Source organism: Hipposideros armiger, unplaced genomic scaffold, assembly GCF_001890085.2.
Source record: "Hipposideros armiger isolate ML-2016 unplaced genomic scaffold, ASM189008v1 scaffold_23, whole genome shotgun sequence".
Lineage (NCBI taxonomy): Eukaryota > Metazoa > Chordata > Mammalia > Chiroptera > Hipposideridae > Hipposideros > Hipposideros armiger.
In genome coordinates, this window is record NW_017731373.1 from 1,641,968 (window position 1) to 1,669,460 (window position 27,493).

The following is a 27,493-nucleotide window of genomic DNA, read 5'->3' on the forward strand; positions in this document are numbered from 1 at the left end:
ATTCTCTGTTTCCCTTGCTGCTATACCAAATGAAGCCACTGTTTACTTGTCTAGATTATTGCAGTGACCACCTAATTGGTCACTAGGGTTCTTCTCTTGTCTCTCAATAGCAGCCAGAGTGATCTTTTAAAAATGAAATAGGACTACAGCCATTTTTCTGCTTAAATTTCTCCAGTGGGCTTTTATCACATCTCCTCACTCATGAAACTGTATTAGGATCTAGCTCAGATAACTCTTGATCTCATCTCCTACCACCCACCCCTACCCCATAAGCCTCCAGCCACACCAGCCTCATTTCTGTTTCTGGAACATAGCAAGCTCATTCCTACCCATGAGTGTTGGCACTGGCTGTTCCCTCTCCCTAGAACATTCTCTCCTCTGATCTTTATATGGCTGGCAGATTCTTGTCATGAAGATCTGAGCTTAAATGTTTGTAATTCTTAGGAAACCTAACTGTAAGATATATGCATATGAGTTATTAACGTTCTCAGATTTGCTGGGTGCTTTATCAACTGCATATGAGCACAGGTAAGTTTTTGGGGCACTAAGTACTGCTTCAATACTTTCACTTTTTAAAATTGGTTTCAGGTGTACAGAACAATGCAATAGTTATCCTTTTCACCCCTCACAAAGTAACAATGCCCCTCCCCCCATCCACTGCCCTCCCACCCCAGTATCATGCTTATCTATGACAATTCCATTGACTCCATTCCCACATTCTATTCCATGTCCCGTGACTATATGTATATATAATTATAGTTGAAATACAATATTATTCAACCTCAGCTTCAGAAATACAGTGCAGTGGTCAGGCCTCTACACCGTCTATGAAGTGGTCTCCCTAACAAGACATGAGTCCATCTGGCCCCCTAAAAAATATTTACAACATTATTGATTATATTCCCCAGACTGTCTTTTCTATCCCTGAGGCCATATTGTAGTTACCAATTTGTATTGTCTTGTCTCTCCCCCTTCTCTTTCATTCTCACCCAATACTTCCACTTTTGAAAATTATAAAATTCTCCTAGAATTTAAATATACTTGATTAAATTGTCACTTCAAGGTAGAAAATGGTATCCTAGAAATTGTGTCTCCCGGTGCCTAGGGCACCTGTGAGACAGCAGTGCTGTGTGTGCAGACCTTGCTGTGTGATGGTGGGCCTCATGTCCCAGCTTTGTGAGCAGGTTTTCCCACCTGTGAAGTAGAAACAACTATCCCTTGCTTAAGAAAAAGACAGTACAGGGCCGGCCGAGTGGCGCGATGGTTAAGAACTGGCTTGGGACGCCAGAGGGCCCCGGTTCGGATCCCACATATGAGGGCCAGTGACACTGCCCTCTACAGCTAAGATGCTGAACAACAGCTCAACCTGGAGCTGGGCTGCTGTGGGTCGCCGGCGACGGTGTAGGCTGCAGCCCCTGTTGCAGTGGGTTGCCATGGGCTACCGTGTGTAGCCAGCAGCTACCGTGTGTAGCCAGCAGCCAGCGTGAGCGGCCGTTCAGAAGCCGGCGACTGATGTGCCTCGCCCGAGAAGAGCGCAATGATGGTGCCAACTTGGGCCAGTGAAGCAACGTCCTCCACAACTAGACTGAGGAACAAGACAACAGCAACTTGTCTGTTCCCCTTCCCCCAATTCCCTAGCACTGTTCCCATCCCTCCAATTCCCTAATAAAAAAAAAAATCTAAAAAAAAAAGACAGTACATGTGTGCACGTGCATTTGTGTGTTTAATAACAAAGGAGCTAAATATTTGTCTCAAGTCTGTGCAGCACTTTTCTCCACTCACCTACATGTGATCTCTCCTGGAAAAACCCACAACCAGGGAACACGTCCTCAAAATTGCTTCTGAAGTTCTTGTTCTTAAGATTGTAAGTGCTCTTTACAAGGGGATGTACATGAGAGCATGTGTTTGTAATTCATTGTGAAAACAGATTTTAAAGTACGGCTGGCTTCCTAAATAATAATTTGATGAAAGAAATGATTCGGAAACACGAGGAGAGGAAGTAGATGAGCAGTGAGGCGGGGGAGTGTTGGTACTGACAGTGCCATAGTTGTACACTGGGCTGGGCAGCACACAAATGCTAGTGCAGTAAATACTCGTAGCAAGCCCCCCTGCCCCGTCCTTGTGCCAGCCACAAATGCCCACACATTTCCAATCATCCCCTGGAATGCTTGAAAATTAATGAATGGCACAGCCATTATCTTTGCTGCTTTATATTTTCCAGCATATGTACCTTCAGTATGAAATTGGCTAAAGAGACAATTCATACAGCACTTTTGCCGGCAATATGCTTATGTTATGTTAAAAGCCTTTTAGCTTAATGCCTTTGTGCCTTGCACACTAATTCTGGAACACATTAATTTAAGTGTGTTACGTGAGGGATAGATGTACTGGATTCTATCCCTACAGAGTGGAATTAGAGAGAAGGATCCTTTGACAAGCGGTTTGAAGACAAAGTGCCACATCAATGTTCAACACTACAATTATTGCAGCGAAGCCCATTATCCCCTTTCTGCTTGCTTATGAGAACACAGGTGAAATTAGGGGATCTCATGTTTTTCATGAAAGGGGGAAGCTGGGAAGTCAAGTAAACTATTTCCTTAGCAGTGACTGGGAAGAAGTTATCTTAGTATGATGACATACTGTGGAAGGACCCTGTGAAAGACCCAGTGTGGTAAATAGCTTCTGAAATGGCTCCCAGCGATTCCTGCCTCCTTTCCTTATGTATGGGTTGGGTCTAGTAACTGTATTCTAATGAATAGACTGTGGAAGAAATGACAGAATGTCCCTTCGAGATTCAGTTAAAAAGCTGTGACTTCTGTCTTGCTCTTTCTCCGGCTTTTCTCAGTTTGCTCGCTCTCACGAGGCAAGCTGCCATGTTGTGACCTGCCCTATGGAAAGGCCCATTTGGCAAGGAACTGAGAGCAGCCAACAGCCACTGAGGAACTGAAACCCTCAGTCCAACAACCAATGAAGAATCCTGCCAACAACCATATAAGCGAGCTTCAAAATGAATCTTTCCCTAGTCAACACCATAACTATAGCCTGTGGGGCCCCTGTGGCAGAAGACCTAACTAAAGCATGCCTGGACTCCTGACTCACAGAAAATGTGAGATAATAAGCATTTGTTATTGTTGTTTTTTGTTTTTTGTTTTTTTAACATTTGTTGTCTTAAGTCACTAAGTTTTGAGGTAACTTGTTACACAGCATTAGTTTACTAATATATTCATCCCAGTCTGCTGTAAACTACACAAAGTACCTGTGGTATGACTCATGCTTTACAATCTTCAAGAATGAAAAGCACTCATATTTGCATATTTGAATAAATAAGGAGGGAGGAGAATGCAAAACCTCTCTGAACACCGCTAGTAAACCAAAAAAACAAAAAACATGAAACATTATTGTTTGGCAAGATGGCATAGAAAACATTTATAGGTACAAGTTGTATATTTAAATAATTAATTACACAAATTTGAGAAAATTATATAACTTCTCTGGGATTCAGTTTCTTTATGAAAAAGATGATGATGAGATTGGGGTAGACTGTAAGAATGGCTAACATTCTGTGATGCTGTGATTTGAGGAACTCAGGAAGGCCCCACCCCAAAATCTCTTTCTCATCAGCTGGAAATTTTACATTAGGAATTTGCTCCTTAGTGCTTCTAGGGACTGTCTCTGAACTTACTGCTCAAGGGGAGACATTTTGAATGGTGAGATGGAGGGAAAATTTTATAGATACCTTTAAAAACAGTGCAGAGAGGTAAGGCCTTTGTTGCTGTGAAGCAGTTGAAGGATAGTGGTAGCAGCAACAAAGATAAGCATGGTTGATTTCACAATTTTGAGGACCTAGTAGGCTTCCTCCTTTCTGATATATGCAATCTATACTATTAGCCACATTTCCCCCTCTTACCTTGAACTCAAGGTTAGAGCAAACACAAGTTCAATCATAGCCACTGTGTTAAATTTCATGGTTTCTATATTTGTTTGTATTCTTTTTCCCTATCTTAATTTTTCTACTTCTAGTTTATCATGTCTTTTTTGCAAGCCAGCTCAAATCCTTTATGGAAAAAGTTGGAGGCATAAATAAATATAATTAACACAAACATACATGTTTGAAATTATTTCCTCTAATTGTGATGATACAAACAGAAATAGCAAATCTGGAGATGCACTTTTATCTTATTATTTATTTTCAAGATTTAAGGTTAATTTGGCTTTCGTGAGGTGGGGATAAAGATTTAAATTAGCAGAATAATTGGTAAAATTAGCATATATTGGAAAAATTAAAGACAACACAAATTGCAACAATATTTGTACCGTTTTTATTTGTAAAAATAACCATCTGAATGCATTTCCATAGTATATTACAGTTAAGTACTTCATTACATTTTTAGCATTCAGTAGTTGAAAAAGTATTAAACTGTGCTTGAGAAGATTCAGATTGGTTCAAAGTCATTCACTTAAACTGAAAGTCATTTTCCTCATTTTTACAGTCATGACATTTACCAGCGTCATTCAACTCCAATTTACATAAGAAAACATTACAGGCAAAATCCCACTGAAATCATCAAACAATATTTTATGCTGTTACAAATATGTTATGCAAAATATAACACTGGCACCAGATTGGTATCATCGTGCTTTGCAAAGATATATTGCACATGCTAAAGCATAAAATATATAGACAAACTACCAAACAAGAGATATTTGCATTGAATTTTTAGATCACTGCATAAGAAACGCATAGAATTACATTTTGTACACACACTCAGATTGTCACTATCTTAAATGCTTCTCCCCTATGACACTGACCTATGGTTTACAGTTTTGTAAGAAGAAAGCATTTTAGCACTGCAAAATCAAATATAACTCCTATAGAAAACTTCGGCATTTTCAAGCAGGTGAAAGGGAAAAACAGGAAAAAAAGACACTTTATACATTCGAAGAAAGGTTGAAATGAAAACTCACTGGTATTATATTGCTCTGATAACACTCCAATGAAAAAAATACAAAACATTTCACAGAACATTTTCAGACTATACAAATATAAAAAGGCACTCTAACTTCATATTACAAGACAAAACAGGGATGAGTTCTTCAACCAACGCAACAGATAAGCAAACCAAGTTGCTCAAACAGTACAAAGAATAACTAGTGCAGCAAATCCATTTGATGTTCTTGTTCTAATTTAATAATAAAATACTAAACCAAGCAGCTGTTTACTGCCTAAAGTACCAAAACATACTATGGTGCCCTTTTAGTAGTGATAAATAGAAATCCCCTGAGCTATTTACTGTAGAATCATAGCAGATTTTAGGCAATTTGGAGATAGTATTTACCAAGGATAGGCAGACACTGTTGAACAGGTTAAGTGCAATGAAACACGATCCCTGTGGTTGTGGTTAAAATACAGTCTAAAATTAACACATTCAGGTAAAAGCACTAAACAACTAAGACTCCATAAAAAGCATAATGTTTTGTGGTTTTTTTTCCTTAGAAAGCTTTGTTGCAAATCTAATTTTATTTCTAAGAGATGTACTTGAAAAACAGAGAACTCATAGTTTTTAAAGTCGTTTCTTAAAGGAAAATAATTGGTCTTGTGGGGAGGGAGTAAAAGAAGAGATTGGTTCGATGAAGCGTTCATAGATAGCATGATTTCATTTTGTTCCTTTGTCCTCCTTCTTTCTATCGGTAAGAAAGGAAGAAAAGTCAAAACTCAGCTCCATGGAGATAATGTCGCACGGCCATCACCACGTTGCTGCAGCGTCGCTCCTTGTTCTCTGTGCTACTCGACAGGAAAAAGGGTAACACTGCTTCGCTATTAAAGCAGGCATTTCATTTCCTGCTTTAAACACCCACTGAGCCAGATTTCCATTCATTTCTAGAAAAAGACACTGCAGCATGTAGTGCTTCTTCAGCATTGGATCTCCCTTATTTTCAGTGTTTTGGTAAAGATAAGGTAATTATTTCTCATTGGCAGTTTATCTACTTTTAAAAATTCATCTTCTCTAATCAAACAAAAAGGACGGAGGAAGGAGGGGAACACAACACCAAGAATTAAAAATGCAATGTTGGCGGTGTTGAGAGTTTTCAAGGAAATTAATTCTAATTCTGGAAGTCTTCTGAACAAGTTCTCATTTGTGAAGAGCACAACATGAGTTTTTAATTAAATCCAGGATATTAAAAGAGCAAGATTAAAGTCTTTTACAGTTAGATGAAAAATACAATACAGTATCTGTATTTAATCCAGATATGATAGAACACTGTTTTAAAAATATCTCACATACACTATGAAAGAAATTTCCAGGGTGGAAATAGAACCGATTATAAAATGGTCGGAGAATACTGCCCTAATGAAACATGTTTCTCTCCTGTCTCTTCCTCAAGTGGAAGACAGCATTTGAGCTGGTGATTTTATTTCTCCTCTAGGTACATGTGCCCACACACTGATATGGTTTCCCGTTAGGTTACTGGAACCATGTGAGATTTCAGTGTATTTAGGATATTTTCTGTACCTTTCTTTTGGTCACCTTTGTGCATATGATCCACTACGTGCTTCCATTTTCATCTGGCCGAAGAACATAAGGACTCCAGTGTCTTCTAAGCTCTAAGTTGGCTACTGACTGGGGCTGGGCGATGGATGTTGTACTCCTTTCCAATCAATTGGGAGATCCTGAGGGTCGGCTGGAAACCTTAGCGGTGGAAATGCTGGGCTTGGCCCCAGAACTGCTGGCTAGCCCATGGAGGCCCCTAAGTATTTTTCTGCTTTTTTGTTATTCCAAGTAAGACATGTAGCAATTAAAAGAACAAACAAAGGATGTTTCCTCGGCATTTGTATCATTTCAAATAAATATAAACACATTTACATCAAAAGTATATGAACGTTTTCTTTAGTTTGGCAAAAAAATAAGCCGTGGTCAACACATCATCAGTTACAAATGTTAAACCCATCAACTAGAAATCTCTGTCATAAGAAATATAAAATACAACAAAGACTGTTACACAAAAAGATTACATTTTTAACTCCGTAGAAAAGTTACTTCAGTTCTCACTTTCATTTTGAAGGAAAACAATTTAAATCTTCCATTTTAGACTGAAGCATTTGGTCCTCATGTATAGCTGGCTGACGAACTATAGACACATACACACACATATATATATACACACACACATATATGTGCACGTATGTATGTGCATAATTTTTAAACAGTCTCATTCTTCTTTTTGTACAGCTATTCCAGGTGCAGAACGGGGTCCATTTGACCTAGAAGCTTTGGCAGAGGGAGCAGACACAGTACTATGTTGATTTCATCATCAAGCAACCATCAATTGGCTTTAATTTCCACATCACCCATTTCTACCTCCTCTATTCACTTTCTTTGTTCCCTTTTGCAGTCACACTTTCACTCACTTGGCATGACCTTGACTGAGAAGCTCTTTGAACATTTACTATTGATGAACAATGCTGATGGTCCTGATGTCTTTTAAAATTCAGTATTTTGATTTAAGGACGAATCAATAAAGGGTAGTTTCATATTAAACTTGCATATGTCTCAAAGTTTTGGTGCAATATAATTTTCACCTGAAATGTTATTAGATAGATTCAGATTCAATCAGTTGAGTGAAAATAAGTCACAGGCTTATTTGTGTTAAATAAAAAAAAAGCAAATTCTGTTTTCAGTGAATTTTTCCCTTCATCTGGCAACTTTAATAAATATCCTTGGAAAGAAGTTCTGGATATTTAAGTATGTATAGAGAGTGTATGAATAATTGGACTCCCTTAAAAACATTATTACAGGCATTATTACTGAAGATGAACACTTTTTACCTTTGGCTTCTAGTGAGGAAGTAAACATCAAAGTGAGAAGAGGTTTGAGGCATTTCCTATCCACCCCTTCCCTTCCCTCCTCGGGACATAAATGTCACATTGATATACTTCTGAGAACTCACTGCCAAGTGAGTACATGAGAGAGAGAAAAAAAAACTTTATAGGGAGTAGTTCCCTCTTGGTGTATTATGCCCAAAGAAAAAAATTAAGTGCATTTTTTATTCTTTACTTAAAATGAGAGGTAGACTTTCACAGAAGTATCTTAGATCTAAGAAAACATGAAACAAATAAAAATTGGGGCCCATCTGTGTGTGTGAGTGCTTTGCCCTACAACCTAGCTGGCCCTCCCTCGGTTTGATTAATTCCTTCTCTACTGGCTTCTGGAAGCTCAGGCTCATAATAATACTCGAACACAACATAAACCTGGAATTCAAGCTTCATTCCCTTTTCTCCAACATGGTTGATCAAGGAAACGCTTCTACAGTCCAAAGTCAAAACGTTTCTGAATCAGAATCATTTTCATTGTACCCATCCTCCGAGCCTACGTTGTTACTGCAGAGGCTAACCATGCTACCCAGATTGGAGAGGGTCGTTCTGCTCAAATTGTCTTTTTTAAAACAAATGAAGTTGACAGCCGTCATTGTACTGGAAGGAGAAAAAGGCATCATGGTAGCCAAAATGAGGGCCAGGCAGTCAGCCACGTCTTTGTTAGGAGCGCAAGCCAGGGCCGGGGTATGACCTGGGCGTAAATGCAGACAAGGCAGTGGTTAGTCCGGGAAATCCAGAGGCGGTGTGAGCATTCCACAGTACATCTCGCATGACCTCACACTCGGAGATGTATGTCGAGTTAGCAATCATGCCAGGCAAAAGGAGGGGTTACTTCCCACAAGTCATGCTAGGGGTGAGGCTAGAGGGGACTGGAGCGGGGAGACATTTTATGAAGGGTTTTTTTTTAAAGTATTTTTTCAGTTTACATGACAACAACAAGCACTACATATTATTGGAAGTTAGGCAGAATTCCAGTCTTCATTTAGTGAACAGAAACATGAGGGAGTGGGAGTGGGACACAATTCCACAAAAACACAGCAACAGGACAATTGGGAAGGTGCTTCCACTGGAAAGCACACACACGCACACACACACACACACACACACACACACACACACGCACACCATGCGCCTCAGGCTAGGGCCAGAGCACTCTCATTCTGAGAACAATGACTTTCCATCATAGGTAATCGGGTGTCAGAGTAGAAAAGATAATAAAAATCAGATGTCTGTAAAAGTGAGTCACGCAGCTTTGTCACTTTATATACAGAGGGTGCCAAATGGTGTATACACATTTTAAGAAAGGAAAAAACTATATTAACATTGTAATACTCAATATATACCAGTAACAAAAGATGAATACAAGTCACGTTTGACTTCTGCAATTACAAGAAGTACTCAAAGTGGTTACCATCAGCATAATTTTAATACAGTTTTTTCCTTTCTTAAAATGTGTATACACGTTTTTGTCACCCTCTGTATATACTTTATATAAGTATACACCAATTAACTGGTTCTAGAAAAATGGAATTATTTGAGTAGATCAGACATAGGAAGGCACTGGTTGTTTGTAATTAAAAATGTACTATCATTTAAAAGGAACTTAGCAGAATTGTTAAAAATAGCAACACTGCTAACCAAAGTCCTCAATCCTAAACATAACAGATGTGGGAAAATTGCTGTGGTTGACATAGAGTCGTGTCATTCTCTCCCATTTAGACTTGATGGGTCCAGTCCTGAAGGGAAAACTATCTCGACACATGAAACAGGTGCTGTGGGGAGATAATTACATTCTTTGATGTAATTACTACCTTATTCCACCTTGATTGTACTGCTCTGAAAGGGTCAGCCTGTCTTCTCTGCTGGCCAAGGTTCCTACAACTGCTCACTCATTCAGAGGAACTGACTCAATAAAACTTAACTTTTTGTTGTTTCGTTTATAAGCACTTGAGCCCACTTCTGCTTCCCCTTCACCCGCCTTAACAGATTATTCCTTCTCTGGTATAAAAACAAACAAGAATGGACAGTATGTTAACATTCTGTTCCACAAAGGTCTGAGATGAGTAAAGGAACTATGATTGTGGTGTTGTACAAAATTGCCCCAGATGTTCCCAGGCCTTTGGGAGGTCGCTAAGTTCTGCGTCAGGCCCCAGGTCACAATTGGCTGGACGAGCCTCAGTTGTTTCAGACTTATACCAGAGAAGCAAAACTAACTTATTCTGATCTCTTTGGTCATTTTGGAGAAAAACTATGGGCCTCTACACACCAACCCTAAGGTATAGAATGGTGATAAGAGGGTGAGGGAAGGTGAGGAGGGAAAACCAAGGAGATGGAGTAATAGAGAAATTTCTGCACCCCCTACATGAATCAGGTTGCGGATAGAGCAGGGTACATGCTAGGATAAATGGGGCTGCAAAACCAAAACTAATAGGAGTTAGCTAATGATGTCATATGGCTGCTTACTTCTGAGAAATAGGCATGAGCTGCTAATTCCAATACCTGTAATAAGCAGTTAATTGAGTTACGTTAATACATTTTATTATAACACTTTAATCAAATGTCACAAGTAATGCCACGTTTAAAAAATTACTTAATGCATAAATATCCAGAAGTTCCTCTTTTGCTCCCCAAGGTAAATAGGCATTGTGCTTAAAATGGCAGCTTAATACAATTCTAGTGTTGTTCATTAGCTTTCAAAATTTCTTAGGAAGCAGAGTAGAAGGCTTCTGTTAAGAGTTAGTTCATTTAGAAAAGGAATATTATATAAATCAGGAAAAGTTTCAAACCTAGACATTAATTTTTAAAAGTTTTATTCATATTCCCCAAATATCCATACTGGGAATATGAGTTCTGATCTGTTCTTTAAAAAAAAAAAAAGAAAGAAAAAAGATTTGATCTCAGAATGAACTGAAATACAAAGACCTGGTTTTTATTTGAGCCCTCGAGCATGCACTAACGATGTGCAATCCCTAACTCTTCAGCGTATGCAACCAGAATTGCGAATGCCACATTGAAAGCTTCTTAGTGTGTGTAAAATATTTTAACCACCACGCTGAGGAGTTGGAGACAAGCTGCTGACATTACATGCACAATGGAAGATACTGGTGGGCTACAGGTAGACTGTGTTTTACGAAGACAGACAGGACAAATTATCCTTGGTTGGTTTCTCACACACAGGGAACTTCCAAGGGGGAGAGAGAATTCCTTCTGCCTTTTTAACTAGCTCCTATACATCTCATTTCCTCTGGCTTCACAACATAAGAAAGGTACCTGCAGGAATTGTTTACTTTTTCCACTTACCATTTTCATCTACAGCGAGGACACAGGCCCCTTTGGCCAGCAGCTCTTCAACTACTACCTTCAAGCCATTGCGCGCAGCAACGTGGAGGGGTCTGAAAAAAGAACACTGAGTATCAACTGTGATACATATGTGTGTGAGAATGTGTCATTTGGGTAGCCTGTGTTGATAAAAGAAGAAAGTATTTAAGAATCTATAAATAGTATCTGAATATTTTGGCTTAAATAAAAAAAGGGATTTGTTGACCAGATCTTTTCCAGGTGCTAAGAATGATCCAACTGTTATTCCCTGTTGTCCCAGAATTCTTCTCTGTAGATACTACAAATACTCTACATCTCGAACAATCTCAATGACAGTATGTAGGAAGCCAGAGGAAGAACTCAAGGTCTGGTGTGTTTTCTAGAAAGTTCTTTACCCCTTGATACCTACTCCAGTAATTTGAATCATTGTTTTCTACATTAAATCAATGTGACTAGTTAATATCACCCAGATATATAATCTCAAACCTCCTTGTTATTACTAAATGCACTAAATTATATTTTACTGAATTTAAAATATCTTAAAGGATAATGTCAAACCCAGTATATTGTGCTATACATTACTTAAGAACCCTCATGAAAAAAATTCTAATATTCCATTGCCCTTAAAACAAATGCCTAATTTCCTAAACTAGAAAATAAAGCAGCTTTCACACTGAGAATGACAGTGAATTACATTAAAATATAATTAAGACAAATAGCTTAGAAACTCTTCAAATATATTCTGGGAGCCTGATTTATAAAACTCATTTTTTTAGTAAGAATACATAATGCTAACACATTTATACAAATAGTTTCCCCAAATATGTTGGCTCATAAGATTTTTCTAACCATCCACTACATTTATAATATTATCATAGAAAAAACGGCGAAGAAAAACACAGATCTCACAAATGTCTATGAAGGCATATCAAAATACAGATTCTAACTAAAAATGTCTAGCTTGGTCAGTATTTGTAGATATGAGACTAAACATGAAGGAGAAACTAGATTTGTGTCTTTCAGCACTGTGTTCCCCAGCTCTAGCCTGGCACAGAGCAAGCTCTTAATATTTGTTTTTATTAAATGACTATGAATCTGCATCTGAGTCAAACTTTAGTAGTCACACTTACGTCTGCAGTGCATTATTTTTTGCATTAATAAGGCTCTCATCGTGTATCTTGTCAAGTATTAACAAGGCACATTTTTCATGACCCTGATAAAGAAAAAAAAATGATTAAGAACAGGACAGAGACACTGAAAATTTCCAGAAAAATCACTTCATTATGCCTTAAATTTAAAATGAATGTCCTCTATCTAAACACATTTCATAAGTCTATTGTCTGAGTAATTCTTTTTTCTTCTAAAAAGCAAATAGTTAAAGGGCTCTACAGTCTCCAAGATTCTGAATAAGGTCTATTAGAACTTGGTTCATATAAATCTGATCTGAAACATTAATATTTCTAGGATAACTTTTAGAATTAATGTCCAGAGAGCTGAAACAGATACTAGTTCAGCTAGGTCAGCTGGTAAACAGAGAGTAAAATTAGGAGTATCCTTCAACATTACTTTTTAAACGTTAAGTGAAGTCCCATCTCCTTCCTCAAGTCTTCAATGATCACTTCAGTGATCCATCCCTCTACCCTTGGAATTCCCATAACACCTATTCTCTGTATCAGTCATCATTTACTGCCCTATATTGTGAAGGACTCTTTTTCAAGAAAGCTCATTTATTTCTTCCTCAACCAGGGGAAATTATCTCTGCATTCTATAACAACAGATAGTTGAAAATTTAAAAAAAAAAATCAATTGATAAGCCAGAGACCCTTGCACGATTTCAGGCCTAAGCCCTGTTAAGGGGTCATGGCTTCCTATGCCCTTGCTACTCAAAGAGTGGCCTGCAGAGCACAGCAGCAACAGTCACTGGGAGTTAGGAATGTTGCATCTCAGGCCCAAATCCAGAGCTACCAGATCAGAATCTGCATTTTAACAAAATCTTCAGGTGACTCAATGGCATGGTAAAGCTTGAATAGCACTGCACTTATATTCATGAAAACTACACCTTGAAGTGAACCTTATGAAACTGAGCACTTTTTGGGCTTTTCACAGGCTTCCCAGAACATGAAGTGAGAAAATGTAATCAATGAAAGGAAGACCGTAGACTTCTGGTACCACTTGGTGTAGAGGACACCTTTAATACTACTATAACTGTATTGAAATAAACCACCATCACTGGTGTCAAGTGGCATCATACTATAATGCCTTATAAGGGAGACTCTTAAATACAATTTTAGAAATGTCCTTGGAGGTTCCATTCCGTGCACTGCTGATGGAATGTAAATGGCTGTGACTTTATTACAGGGTAATTTCTTCTTTAAAATGTTTATAGCCTAAGACTCAGTAATTCACATTTAGGAATTTATTTTAAAGGAATGAGTAAAGATTCCTAAAAAAAGACTTCTCCACAATTACTATTATTTATAGTAGCTTATATCTGGAAAGAAGCAAAGGTCTAACAACAGCAATGGGCTGAACAAAGGATGGCATATTTCGAAGTAGAATATCACACATCTTCTAAAACACTATAATATGTCTAAAAGAAAGATATTCAAAATATATGATTCAGTAACAAAAGCAGGTTATAAAGTAGTGTGATCCCACTTTTGTAAAATCATACATTTATACGTATCATTTATCTTTTATGGAAGGCGGGACCTTGAATTACATGTGAACACAATGGTATTAAAAAAAAAATCCAAAAAACTAAATGCAGTCTTTCATTGAACTATACACCAGAATAAAAGAGAGGATAGAAATGCACATGAACATGTTTATTTGCCTCACAGGAGAGTATTTTTTTCTATGTTATTACAATGCCTTCAAATAAAACAAAATGAAAATAAGTAGAACTGCTTCCATTTTAAAAGCCATACATCTAAGGTCCTAACTTGTGTTTTTTTTGTTTTGTTTTGTTTTGTTTTTAAAGATTTTATTGGGGAACTTGGGGAGGGGAACAGCATTGAGGAATCAGGGAAGGGGAACAGACAAGTTGCTGTCCTTTTGTCCTTCAGTCTATTGTGGAGGACGTTGCTTCACTGGCTCATGTTGGTATTATCATTGCTCTATTCCCGGGTGAGGCAGTCACTTGCCAGCCATTGGATGGCTGCTCACGGCGGCTCCTGGTGGCTCACGAAAGCTCACGCCCACTGCCGGCCAGCCCCACTGCAGCCTACGCCGTCGCCGGCGACTCATGGCAGCCCAGCTCCAGGTCGAGCTGTTGTTCACCATCTGAGCTATAGAGGGCGCAGCATCACTGGCCCTCATGTGGGATCCGAACCAGGGCCCTGCTGCTCAGAGCTGGCATCCCAAGCCAACTCGTAACCAATGCGCCACTCGGCCAGCCCTAACTTGTGTTTAAAACCAAAATGAGGTACCACAACCATGGAGACAGATACTGTGGCAGCATCCATCAGGCTGCAGCATGAATGCAAGTGGCAGATGCCATGAAAAGCATATCCCCATCAACCCCTGTGTGGGTCTGCCCTTTGCCTCCCCCTGTGATTCTGCTTAGAGTTGACAACATCCTGGGGAAATGTACATCTGAATTAAGAGCCATGATACACACTTCTGAGATAGATAGAACTTAAGTGTTATAATTATTATAACACTAAATAACATTGTTTCAGATTCATTTACATACTTTACTACAAGCCAAATGTAAGGGTGTGTTCAAGTCCTTATCCTTTACAGTCAGATCAGCCTGGGCACTGTTCACCAAAATATCTATAGAAAGAGCCAAAAGAGAGTTAGTTACTCAGACTACATGCCGATTACATGCATTTTGAAGAAGTTACTACAAAAATAATAACATATTTAAATTAGCACAGCTCACATAAATAACATTTTATATTTAATGAAGAAAAGAGCAATTTACTGCCATATTTGTTCTATCCAAATCCAAGGTCTATAGGCATTAATTTTCATTGTCTTTACAGTTTCGTTATTTTCAGGTAAAATGATTCTGTTGTTACATTTGGTTTCTAAATGTCAAGAGATTTCACTGCAAAAAGGTTGGCGCACTTTGATAAGGTCCATCTACAATCAAGTAACAGAGGACTGTAGATAATTAGCAAGTAGAGTCTGATGGCTTAAATAGAATGTTTGTCTTTTTTACATGTATATGCCAAAAGGATACGTGATTTCTCGATTTTGTGTTACTTTGGCTTTGGATAAGCATGAATGTGCAGTCCGCTCATTAAGCACATACCCACAGCGCCTGCCTGCCCGTTCTCAGCAGCCATCATCAGTGCTGTTTTCCCCGAATTATCGGCTGCGTTCACTTGAGCATTGTGTCTCAGAAGAAGCTGCAAGCACTCCACGTGATCCGCAAATGCTGCTGCATGAAGCGGTGTCCTAACAATTTAAAACAAGCCCGATTTTAGCTTCTTTTAAACTTAACACACTCTTTGTAAATGCCTGAGAAACATGTGCATGGTGTTGTCGTAGGGGTTTTAAACTTCTCAGTTTATAGAGATAATGATCAGGCACTGGAGTATCACCTATGTAGGGGGAAAAGTGGTGGCTCTGATAATGAAATTAGCATCTTTTTTTTTCCCGGTTTTTTTTTATCAGTTTCAGGTGTACAAAGCAGCGTAATAGACATTTACACCCCATACAAAGTGATAGTTCCCTCCCCCAAGCTACTACCCCTCTGACATCTTATATAGCTGTTATAATACCATTGACTATCTGCCTTATGCTGTGCTCCACATCCTGTGACTACATATATATTTAATTATAGTTCACATTCAATATTAGACTGTGTAGATGCATGACCAATGTGCTGTACACCTGAAATTATCATCTTTACTGACCCTTTTAATCCTGAGTTCCAGTGACTTCTCTCTCATCTTTGATAAAGATCCTTTCAAAATTAAGCCTTAAATTTGCAGGCAATTGGCTATTTAATTTTTTTAAGAGCCCACATCGTCTAATGTGGATAGTTGATTTCTTTGGGAGGAAAATTTGGCATTATTTGTCAAAATTAAAACTACTAACCTTCTAACCAAGTAATTCTACTTCTAGGACTTGATCTCCTCGATATACTTGGTCATATGAACAGATACATATACTAGACTGTTCACTGCACCACTCTTTGAAATAGCAAAATATTGGAAACAACCTAAATGTCCTTCAACAGAGGGCAGGGTGATTAAATTATAATATATCTGTCCAAATGAATAATATGAAGCTTTAAAAAAGAATATGGTAATCTTTATATTCTAGTATGGAAAGATCTCCAAGACATACTAAAAGATGAGCATTGCTATAGAATGCTTCTATTTGCATAAAAGGAATATAAGCATATATATATTTTTATATATGTTTATAGCCATGTATAGAAAATATTTGGGAGAACGTACAAATTCAGAAAGAACAGTTTAAAATGGCTTCCTCAGTGGAAGATGCTGGGGTTTCTGGACTAAGAGGAACATTTCTTTTAATTATATACCCTTTATAATATTTAATTTTTAAAAACCATGCTTATATATTACTTTTTCAATGAAAAAAAAAAGATGTTTGGCTACTCTGCATCCACAAAACAGAGACTAAGATTCATCATAAAAAGAGGCATGTCATCTTAGGATCACTTACCTGCCTTTGTCATCTCTACAATTGACAATACTGGAATCTATGGCCCCAAGTAGCAATGATGCACAATTCTCATGATCATTTATTCTAAAATGAAAATGGATTTTAAATTAAAAAAATTATAGATCCCCTCCTACTCCTTCTCCCTATGCACTCTACATTTAACAAACTGATGCATTTAAAAAATCTTATGCAAATATCTGTGATCTATGTTCTGTTGAAATGTGGAAAGAAGACAATGTAGACAAGACAAACAAACTTTATTTAATACTACCTGAAGCAGGCAGTCACCACGCTCAAGATTTTGGGGAATAGTCTGATTCAAGAAGTGTTAAATTTTGTTTATATCACTTAATTGTCTTCTTTAATCATTTTAACAGTTTTGGCCACAAGGATAGCATCTGAAGCTGACTGCTAAAGGTCTGAGGGATGAGGCACAGGCAAGTTTCCCACTGAACTCTCTGAATTCACCAAGGGCCATGGTAAGTCACTCTTGGATTTGAACTCTACTCCTTTGTACGCAGCTCTCAGATCCAAACAAATTTTATCCAAAATTTTTTTAAGGAAAGAGATTTATTAAAGTTCCCAGAAAGGTCTGAGACAGTTCCATTGGAACTCCATGGTTGGTGGCAGCCACTAATGGACTAACAGAGACTTCTAGAAATAAATTAAGACAAAAAATTTGAACTGTTTTGACCAACAGCACATCAAAATCTAAGTGGACACAGTCAGATCATTAAAAGCTGTAGGGTATCTGCCACTATAAAGAAATCTTGTGAAAGGAATAATAGATTTATCGTTGATGGAAATCTTGGAAGACAAAGTTGAAAAACTGGTGGCTATTGGTTGAGCACTTAAAAACTGTAAGAACGCTTGCCACCTAAATCTAAGACTCCTGTGCTAGGATAAGTTGGTCATGGAACAGGTTAGATTGACACCAGGTCACCAGCTCACCTCAAGAAAATGTCCATGACATGAGGTAGACTATAAAACATCACAAAAGCCCCAACCCACCACCACATTCCTCTTAAGTCTTAGTTTGGCTCCAAGAGACTCAATGCTTAGCTTGAGCATTGGCTTAGAAATGGTATTGTCAAGTTTCAAAGAATTGAGCATTCCACCCTCCATGAAACCTACTTATTTTATGTCTAAGAATTGTGGTCCTGGAAGCTGTAGATAGCTATAAAAATGGCAAAATCTTACTAAGACAACCTAGAATTACAATGGTCATTACGGGGAATGTTGCAATTCGATCAGATGGTTAATTTAAGAAGTATACTTTAAAGCAAGGGTTCCCAAATTACCAAATATCTATTTTATTGGTATGCAGAAGGCTCCAAAGGGTTTCACAATTCCAAGATAGTTTCATTGAAAGATTCGCCGCAAAAGGCTAATAAAAAATTAAAGATACAAGCTGTACCTAAAACAAAAGACTATAAGACAAACGACTCCTACTACCCACTCTCTATTTTCCTTTACCTGAGTACTCACAGTCTACGAATCCTCTATCTGAATTGCCTTTCCACTCTGAAGTGATTATAAGACCATAAACAAAAGTCTTCTCAAAGCCACAGCTCCAAGTCCAGAAACCTAAAATGATGCCTGGGCCTCCGCTGTTGCACCCTCCTAGGGGGTCCATCATCAAGACACTGGCCCAGAATCACTGTCTCATTTGCAGTTAACACTGGACAAATGATGGTCCTTGAAGGTTTTGTGCAAATCTTCCAAACCAAGTAGAACACCTCCATATCTACCTTAAAAGGAGGAACCCTATATGGGCCCCTCTCAGGGCTGACAAGACTCTGAGGGATTCACCAGTAAGCTGCTACCAGTTATGTCCTTAAACAGCTAGGAGGAAACGAAAATTAAATTAATGGAAAAACTTTGTCAAATTCTGGTAGATACTGGAACTATACTTTAAACATGACTCATTCCAGTATTTACAGATAGGAAAGATGGCAGTTGACAAAAGGTGAGAATTCTTACGAGAGTCAGTTCTTCTTGATCTCTCTACTTCCCATCAAGAGAGGAAGGTAAAATTTCAGATTGTCCCTTCCTTTCTAAATTCAGACTCTTGTGAATTTAGTTTTGGAGTAGTCATTAAAAAAGAATTTAACAGTTATTTTTTCTTATTGAGATAAAATTGACATACAATATTATATTAGTTTCAGGTGTACATGATTTGAAATTTGTATATATTGTGAAATGATCCCCACACAAGTCTAGGTAACATCTACCACACAGTTACAAATTTTTTTTCTTGTGATGAGAATTTTTAAGATTTACTCTGTTAGCAACTTTCAAATATACAATACAGTATTACTATCTCTAATCACCATACTGTACATCAGCTTTTGCCTTCTTGTTTGTTCTGATCCTTCTTTCTTTTGGTTATCTTTGGGAGTGGCTCTGGATCTTGGGAGGGTAGTGTCTTTTGCACCCTTTTTGGGGACACTTCTGGCATCCATGGGGTTGTTCAATACTGCCAGGAATATTTACTGCTTGTCCTGGCTGAAACTTGACAAGATATTTGAAAGGATTTTTTAATAAGTGGCTCTATGGTCAAAAGTTGGCCAAATTGGAACTTGATATCTGGAGTCTGATTGGAACTCCCCCCCCCCCAAAGATTTTATTGGGGAATTGGGGGAGGGGAACAGCGCTGGAGAATTGGGGGAAGGGGAACAGACAAGTTGCTGTCCTTTTATTCTTCAGTCTAGTTGTGGAAGACGTTGCTTAACTGGCCCATGTTGGTATTATCATTGCACTCTTCCAGGTGAAGCAGTTTGGTCACTGGCCTCTGGACGGCTGCTCATGGCGGCTCTTGGCAGCTAACACCGGCTGCCAGCCCCTCACGTTGGCTGCCAGCCACACACAGTAGTCCATGGCAACCCACTGCAGCAGGGGTGCAGCCTACGCCATTGCAGGCAACTCACATGGCAGCCTAGCTCCAGGTCGAGCTGTTCATCATCTTAGCTGCAGAGGGCAGTGTCACTGGTCCCCCTGTGGGATCTGAACCAGGGCCCTGCTGCTCAGAACTGGCATCCCAAGCCAGCTTTTAACCAACGCGCCACTTGGCCGGTCCCTGATTGGAACTTTTTTCGGGACTTCTCCCCTAAGACTATGTACCCACAGTGGGGTTGGGGGAAATTCCAAAGTCAGACAGCTCGAAATCTAGAACATAGAAATTTTTTTATTTCTATCTTAGTTGAAGACTTCCATAATATAAAGCAAGTTGAAGATAATGTAGTTGGATGAGTGGGCCAGACCCTTGATATTACATCATTCAGGTTGTAACACAGTTCTTTAAGGAATTAAAACAACTGTACTTGTTTTACAAATTAAGTCTCTATGAGAACATAAAAACTTACCTACCCCGAAACCTCCCTTATTTATCTCAAAAGGCTTGTACTTGTAAAAATTCTGGATTTAGGGTGGTTGGTTAGCTCAGGTGGTTAGAGCATAGGCTTATAACACCAAGGCTGCCGGTTCATTACCACATGGGCCATGGAGCTGCTTCCTCCACAACTAGATTGAAGACAACTACTAGTCTTGGAGCTGATGGATTTTGGAAAAACACACTGTTCCCCAATAAAATTCCTTTAAAACAAAAAATCCTGCATTTAAAAAACAAAAGTCATTGGGGGGGGGATTTCCATTGTTTTTTCCATGTCTTTGATATGTAAATGTTTTCTACTGAGTTTTCTCTAAGGAACAAAGTGCTATCTCTTTGAAATACAAATTTCAGGGAGGTAATTCTTATTAAAAGGAAGCGGGGGGGGGGGGGGGGAGAAAGGCTATTTGAAAAGAGAAGACAGAAAAATCTTAAAAGTCTTCATCAATATTAGTAAAAAGTGTAACGATCTGAGCAGGTGACCTTAACTTATTCCATCTGCCTGAAACACAATTTGGATCCAATTGTTCTTTTATAAACTAATGAGTTTTGCATTATCATACCTGTTTCATGGCTAAAATTTGAAACGAAATCTATAAGATCTCTGTTTATGTCTGTTTATATATTTATGTATGTCTATATATGCATGTTATAGATATGTGATTTTTTTTCTACCTCTGGATGCTAATGCCTAAATTATTTTGTAAAGAGCTCCATTTAATTGGCTTTAAGAAAATTAAGCACTTGTATAAATCAAGTATACTCTCAGAAATATAGAAATTAACCCAAGTGTTTTTAAAGTTCACATGACCTTGAATAATGTTTGGTAAATAAAAGCTAGTTTAAATTTGTTTTAGTGTAATTAAAACAGGCATGTCTTCAGACTTATTAGTACTAAATACATAATGTGGAAACAACTTTTATTCTACCTAGGTTTATTAAAAATCAAATAAGCTCATGTTTCTGTTACAGAATTTGTCAGCAAGAAAGATAAGATGGTTAGATGTTTAACGTCTCAAAAATTTTCATAAGTAATCTAAACTTAACTGTTAAGAACAAGTAAATTAAATAGATGTAAGATAAAAGTTTATAAATGAACATTTCAATGTAATGCTTTATGGTATGTCTGCGTAACAATAGTTTCCAAAATCTTTTTGGTAACCTGAAACCTTAAAGTTACACTGAGATAAGTCAAGTGATGGGTATTCATTGAATATACAGATCATTTTCAAATAATATAAAATACTGAAACATTAATTACTAAACATAGGTTTATCACTTTTGGCTTCCTTTTATAGAGGAACTAAAGATATTTAAGTCTATTAATAAACATGCTTTGTGCCACATGGAAATATTTATTATGAGGAAGAATATGCTTTTAGCAATTATGAAATGTATTTATAAGTTTGCCAATCCACAGAATGCTAGTGTACCAGACAGTCCACAATTGCCTACTTCTTATTTTTCACTAGGAATTAAGGATTCTAAGGGTTAAAAATTCTCATCAATTAAAACTACTTGAAAATAGTAAGAATGAAAGAAAACACCTGTGTATGACAGTTAAATGTGGTTTTCTTGGATAAGGAAAGGTACAAAGGAGATGTATATGTATATGTATGTATATTTTAGTAAGAGAAAAGAGAAAGCAATTTTGTTCTAAAGTAAAAGGACTGCTTATTCCAGAATGAGAAGGAGAGAGAAAAAAACAGGGCAAAATCTGAATGGAAATGGAAAAAGTTGTAGAAAGAATCTTGGGGAAGGAATTTTATGTGTGGCCAGGCTAAGATTGGAATAAATTTATTTAAGTTTTTTTTTCTAATTTTAATATCAAAAGTACACTAGTGTAAAATCAGAATTTGTTTTTTTCTCTGCTAAAACAAAGTTTCCTTAGGTGATTGGTGTGCTCTTGATAGGAAATTGTAAAGAAACCTTTTTAAAGTAGTCTGCCTTTTATGTAAGCTGCCTGGAAAGCAAAGATTTTGTGTCTTACAAAAATAATTTCCTACGCTTTACTCTGTTTATCAGGTCTTTGGTTACTTAAGAAAACCTAGTCTTCTCAATATTAAAAGAGCTCCAGTTTTTGTTTTTGTTATTTTTGTCTTTTGTTTTTTATTTTTTTACAATTACATAACTTTCTACATTTGCCTTCGAAGTCTTTGTCACTTTAGTTAAATGGATAAATAAGTGTTGTTTCACAGTGAACTATGATCCTGTTTGATCAAGTGTTTTATAATCTTCAGATATTTTTGACAAACTTCCCAAAAATCAAATTCTAAATGAAGTCAACTAACTGGGATTTTATAAAGGGTCCCTGGAACATCTCAAAAGATTTGTTCCCTCTGTATAAAAAGAGAAATGTCAAATGAATCAGGCTTATTTGATATACTAAATTATAGAAGAAGCATTGTCAAATAAAATGTGATGTTTAATTTTCTGAGGTTTTATTTTTATGGGTATAGGTTATTAATGTGTTTTCCAGAAATTATATTAAATTCCTAAAAATCTGATATGTCCTGGTATAATGTTATCAGTCATAATTCCAGTTATCATCTTAAAATGTTGTATGTCACAGAACTAATCAAATTTCCCTGTCAATTCCATTATAATGAACTCTCAGCAGATCGTTAACCATGGACATTTTTAAGTATTTTGTAGATATTAGACAGTTATTGGTTTTTTGCAAAAATAAGATTCCTGGAAAGGACTCTACCAAGTGTTCTCAACCACTGCCAAATTACAAGGTGTCAAATCTTGGGTGCATATTTCACAACTGAAGAAACCTCCCCCTGACATCTGGTCCTCTGAAAATGTGGCCAACCTCAGAATCAAATTGCTAGGAAGTAGCTGACATCGAGGTAGACTGCTTCCTCCCAAAACGTCAGATTGGGACCATTTCTTTCTGTTCCTCCTTTCCTCTCTGACCATTCTTTTCCTAATTTTTACACCATGAAGGTCTTTATGATTCTCTTGTCTGCCTTTTGCCTTGTCCTACCATGGAGAAAGAGTGCCATTGTTCACACATCTCAAGTGATTGCAAAGGGGGATAATCCAGCCTCCAATTGACTATTTGATTTGCTGTGATGCTGGTGGTCCTATAGTTCTGCCTGTCACAAACTGCTCCCTGATTTCTAATGCCTCCATTTCTCTGGAACAAGCTCACTGGACAAACACTTCTGGGGGACTGAAGATGTTACATGAAACACATAAACAGAACAACTGGTTTGAAAAAAATCTCTCCTCTTTAGGATCATTTCTTGACTTGTGTGACTCTAGCTGGTTTGGTTCATGGGGACCCTGGCTCAGAAGCACCCTGCAAATCTTAGGAACACTTTTACCATTAATAATAAAAATAATAATCTCCCTGGTCTGTTGTGTGTTCTCTCAAGGTTGTAGATGTGTGTACATAACCATTAGCCAGCCAACAAATGGTCTTCCAACTGGAATGATGAACCTGACATCATCTCCTGTGAAATATATACCGAGACCCAAAGAGGAAATGGTAACTGAGAATAACTTGCAACACCATCTTTCACCAAAACTCTTGCTTGGCTAAAGATTGATGAAAAGGATGGTGGTGAATTGTCAAATTGATCGCATATTAGCATTTTCTTGGTAGGCCATCACCACTGATCTTGGGAAACCACAGCAGCAAAACAAAGCTTTTCAGTTTCATGTTCTTGTAAATGTTGCACCTGCCCAGAAGTCCGATCATCTTGGTAACCAATCCATGATCGCCAAGTCACACGGGTGGTTGCCTCATTCCTATGATCACTCAAATAAGCTCAGATATGTAACCCCAGCCATTCAGATATTCTTATTCCTTCCCTTTCTTGTTGTTCTCTATTCTTTATCCTGTAAAAGTTTTCTGTCTTCTACCCCACTTTGCAGTTCTCTGAATTCTTGAGAGGAGAGACTGCCTGCTTCTCGAAGTGTTAAATAAAGCTTGCTTGTATCTCCTAAGTTGTCTTCTTTAATCATTTAACAGTTCTAATGGCACATACTCTTTAACCCCTACATCCAGGAAGGAGTTTATTGCATACCATTTATACAAAGCATCATCGTAGGTGTTTTGGGGATACGAGAGTGAAAAAAACCCCCACAAAAAATGTGGTTCCTTCAGATTTACAATCACTCCTGCTCTTTAGTGATCCATTTTATGCCTTTCATGTCTTTCCAATCAAATGACCCAGCTTCACGTGAAGCTCAGAGACCAGGCAAAGGATGGCACTTCCAAGTCTTAGGCCCCCAGACTGACCATGGTTCTCAGCTGAACACCAGTGCCAGCTGGTCTGGAGTCTGAACAATGGTTCATGCTATAATACAGCAAAAATTACATTTACAAAAAATCCCCAAAACTTATAACATATGAAGAATGGAGAATTACAATATATGAAAAATCTTCCTAGTAGAAAATGTCTTTTTGAATCATTCATAGGCATATTGTTCCTAGCTCCAACTTATTTTTAGAATTTGGCAGACAAATGTGAAGTACATCTGAAGAGCTCATCACGTGGTGTGTAATGTGTCTCCCAGTCCACCCCATTGATGTAGTTTCCCTAAGGTGATATGTGAGCCTCTGTGGAACTGTGGCCCTCCACAAAAAGCTCCTGGAAAATCATTAACATTATGGACCACGCTTCGCTATCAGACCTATTTGCTTTTAGCAGAAAAAGGAATATCTGTAATGTAAAAGCTTTTTTCTTCTCTAAAAAGCAATTTCCCTATATGCAATAAAAGATTTAATGCAACACTATTAACTTTCAGCATTTCTACTTACATTGCACAGTGCAGTGGAGTAAAGGGATTACCGATAAATTTGCGAAAACATTTTTGCTCCAAAAGTACCTCTATACAGTTTTCATTACCTGCAAGAAATCAAAATAATTTAGGAAATTTCCAAGAAAGAAATTTTGTTCAACACAATCAATTTTCTTCATTAAGCACTGAATTCTGGCTAATGAATTTTCCTGAATTGGATGAATATTCATTCTCCATGTAATAAATCCACAAAATGCCAAAATGTTATTAACAATGCTCACAGATGTTCCAAGACATAATGAATAAATCAAACAACAAAGGCCATATGGTTTGGTGGAGGGAAAGAGACAGAGAAGTGACCTCATTTGCAAGCAGAATAGATTCTATGTTACTCTCAGCTCTTGATAGGTGCCTAACATTAAGTATGCCTCGGTTTGCCCACATTTACAGTAAAAAATTTCTCTTTCACCCATATGAATAGGTTAGCTTATAATTATGCACCCTAGTGAAGGAGAAAGATGTGATTGATAGAAAATAGTATCTGAGATAATGCAAGCAAAAGGACTTTGACTGTAAAATACGATATAGATAGCACCAACAGTTCCTGGCATATATGTGCCCAATAAGTAGATTTTTTTTAAAAGTAGATGAATGAATGTGAGGAATCATTTTCAACAAAATGAACAGCAGTTTCCAAATCAACTGAATTTAAGTTAAGTAAGGCCCCAGCTCTGTTAGCTTACCTGTTATGTGATCTAAGGCAAATCACTTGGGATTTGTAAGCCTCCATGTCCTATGTATAAAAAATAGAACTAGGAATACCTGCCCTACTGATGTCACAGGATGATGGGAGCTTTATGGGATCTTTACTTGGTAAATGACCTGGACATGGTTTGTGAAGTGATGGATAATTGTTACGGCAAGAAGGCAAAGCTATTTGGCTTTAGAATATATTATAGATCGTTGTCCTAGAACCTCTTCCTGGCTGAATTCAGTGCTAAATTAGAGTTCTCTTATGATCTACCTTAGAATAATGTAGATTGGACAATTTTTAAGTGTTAAAACACAAACCAAACCTTTCTTTCACCTATAAAAAAAAGTGAAACTGCTTTTAGGAGTATTAAGAAACCTATGAAGTAATGAATATAAAAATCCTCTAACTTTATACAAGTTTTACTATATAGCTTTCCAACTATATCCAACCCTCACTCAAACAGTCCCAGACACTTCACCTTCCTCTATTAATATCAATTCTCCCAAGGATTGATATACACATACCATTCTTTGGAGACTATATGAATCTCAATCTAAGGGTCTGTGTGGGTGGGACTGGAGATCCTTGAATGAGTTTCAGTATTTCAAAGTGAAGGGGCTTCTGGGAAGATGGAAGCTTGAAACTTGGACCTGGCATTGCTTAGGAGAGAACTGCTCCTCTTTCCCTGATTGCACCTGAGAGGCCTAAGAATAGAGAGACATGCCATTCTCTCCACCCTCACGCCACTCCATAAGTGAGGATGGGTCTGGTGGGTTTGCCACCTGCCATTCTAATCAACACTTTCACTTCATCTTCTCCTTTCTGTCAGTTTGCCAGTGCCAGAGAGATCTCACAGCTTGACTTAGATAGGGTTTAGGGAGCTCTCATCCGTTAGTAGGTTAAAAAAAAAAAAGTCACAATTCTCCAATGGCAGAGAGGGAACAAAACCAAGTTGAGCAAGTAGAAAATTTGCTCAGTAAGAGTACTGAGGTCAGAGCCAATGATAAAAGGGGACTGTAATAAAAACAAAATGAAAGGTCTTAAATTAGAGCACCCCCAAAGTCTTTCTGGACCTAGTAATCATAATTTCTGAGTGAAAACTTTAATATAAGAATTGAAAACGGAAAAGTAAATTTAGAGAAGCAGAGTAGAAAATACATGGGAAAATATTCATATAAACTTAGGGGAGGGAGGCCTTAAGCAAGACTGGAAACCTAGGCCCCATAAAATAAAATATGACAGATTCAACTACATAAAAGCTCAAAATTTGTGCATGAAAAAAATGTCATAAACAAGGAACAAAGACAAATGGTAGACTGAAAGAAAACATTTGCAACACACATAACACAGAGGTTTCATATCTCTAAGACAAGGTGCTCCAAAAAATGTGTGAGAAAGGATAAACAGCTCAATAGAAAAAAAAAAAAGAAAAAAGAAACAGATGGAAAAGGTAATTCCCAGAAGAGGAAATGTAAACAAACAAACAAAAAAACCAGAGAAACACAAACTAAAATAATGAGATAACCTTTTTTTAGCCCTTCAAATTTACAAAAATATAAAAGATGATATGGGCTGGCAAAGGCTTGGGAAAATAGTTAAGTTTTACGAGTACACATGTTTGGTGGAGTACTAAATTATGACACCCTTTTTGCAAAGTAACATGGTATAATTTATTCAAATTAAAAAATACATGTATGTCAACTATAAGTGGATATATATATATATATATATATATATATATATATATATA

The 27,493-nt window shown here is 37.5% G+C and overlaps 1 protein-coding gene across 4 annotated transcripts in view; it reads right to left on the reverse strand.

The window, feature by feature from the left end:
- Nucleotides 1-4,296: 4,296 nt before the first annotated feature.
- ANKRD44 (ankyrin repeat domain 44) overlaps nt 4,297-27,493 on the reverse strand; it is a 117,477-nt gene continuing 94,280 nt past the window's right edge. Inside the window, exons 18-25 of one of the 4 annotated variants that reach the window (XM_019635721.1) lie at nt 25,009-25,096; nt 16,844-16,927; nt 15,456-15,601; nt 14,889-14,971; nt 12,322-12,404; nt 11,174-11,265; nt 10,337-10,372; nt 4,297-8,564 (exon numbers count right to left, since the gene is read on the reverse strand). In XM_019635721.1, the coding sequence (XP_019491266.1) occupies nt 8,317-8,564; nt 10,337-10,372; nt 11,174-11,265; nt 12,322-12,404; nt 14,889-14,971; nt 15,456-15,601; nt 16,844-16,927; nt 25,009-25,096 (860 nt within the window). In that variant the 3' untranslated portion in view covers nt 4,297-8,316. Of the gene's footprint in view, nt 8,565-9,295; nt 10,373-11,173; nt 11,266-12,321; nt 12,405-14,888; nt 14,972-15,455; nt 15,602-16,843; nt 16,928-25,008; nt 25,097-27,493 lie in introns of those variants that run through there. The other 3 variants (XM_019635724.1, XM_019635722.1, XM_019635720.1) reach the window with 3 other exon arrangements.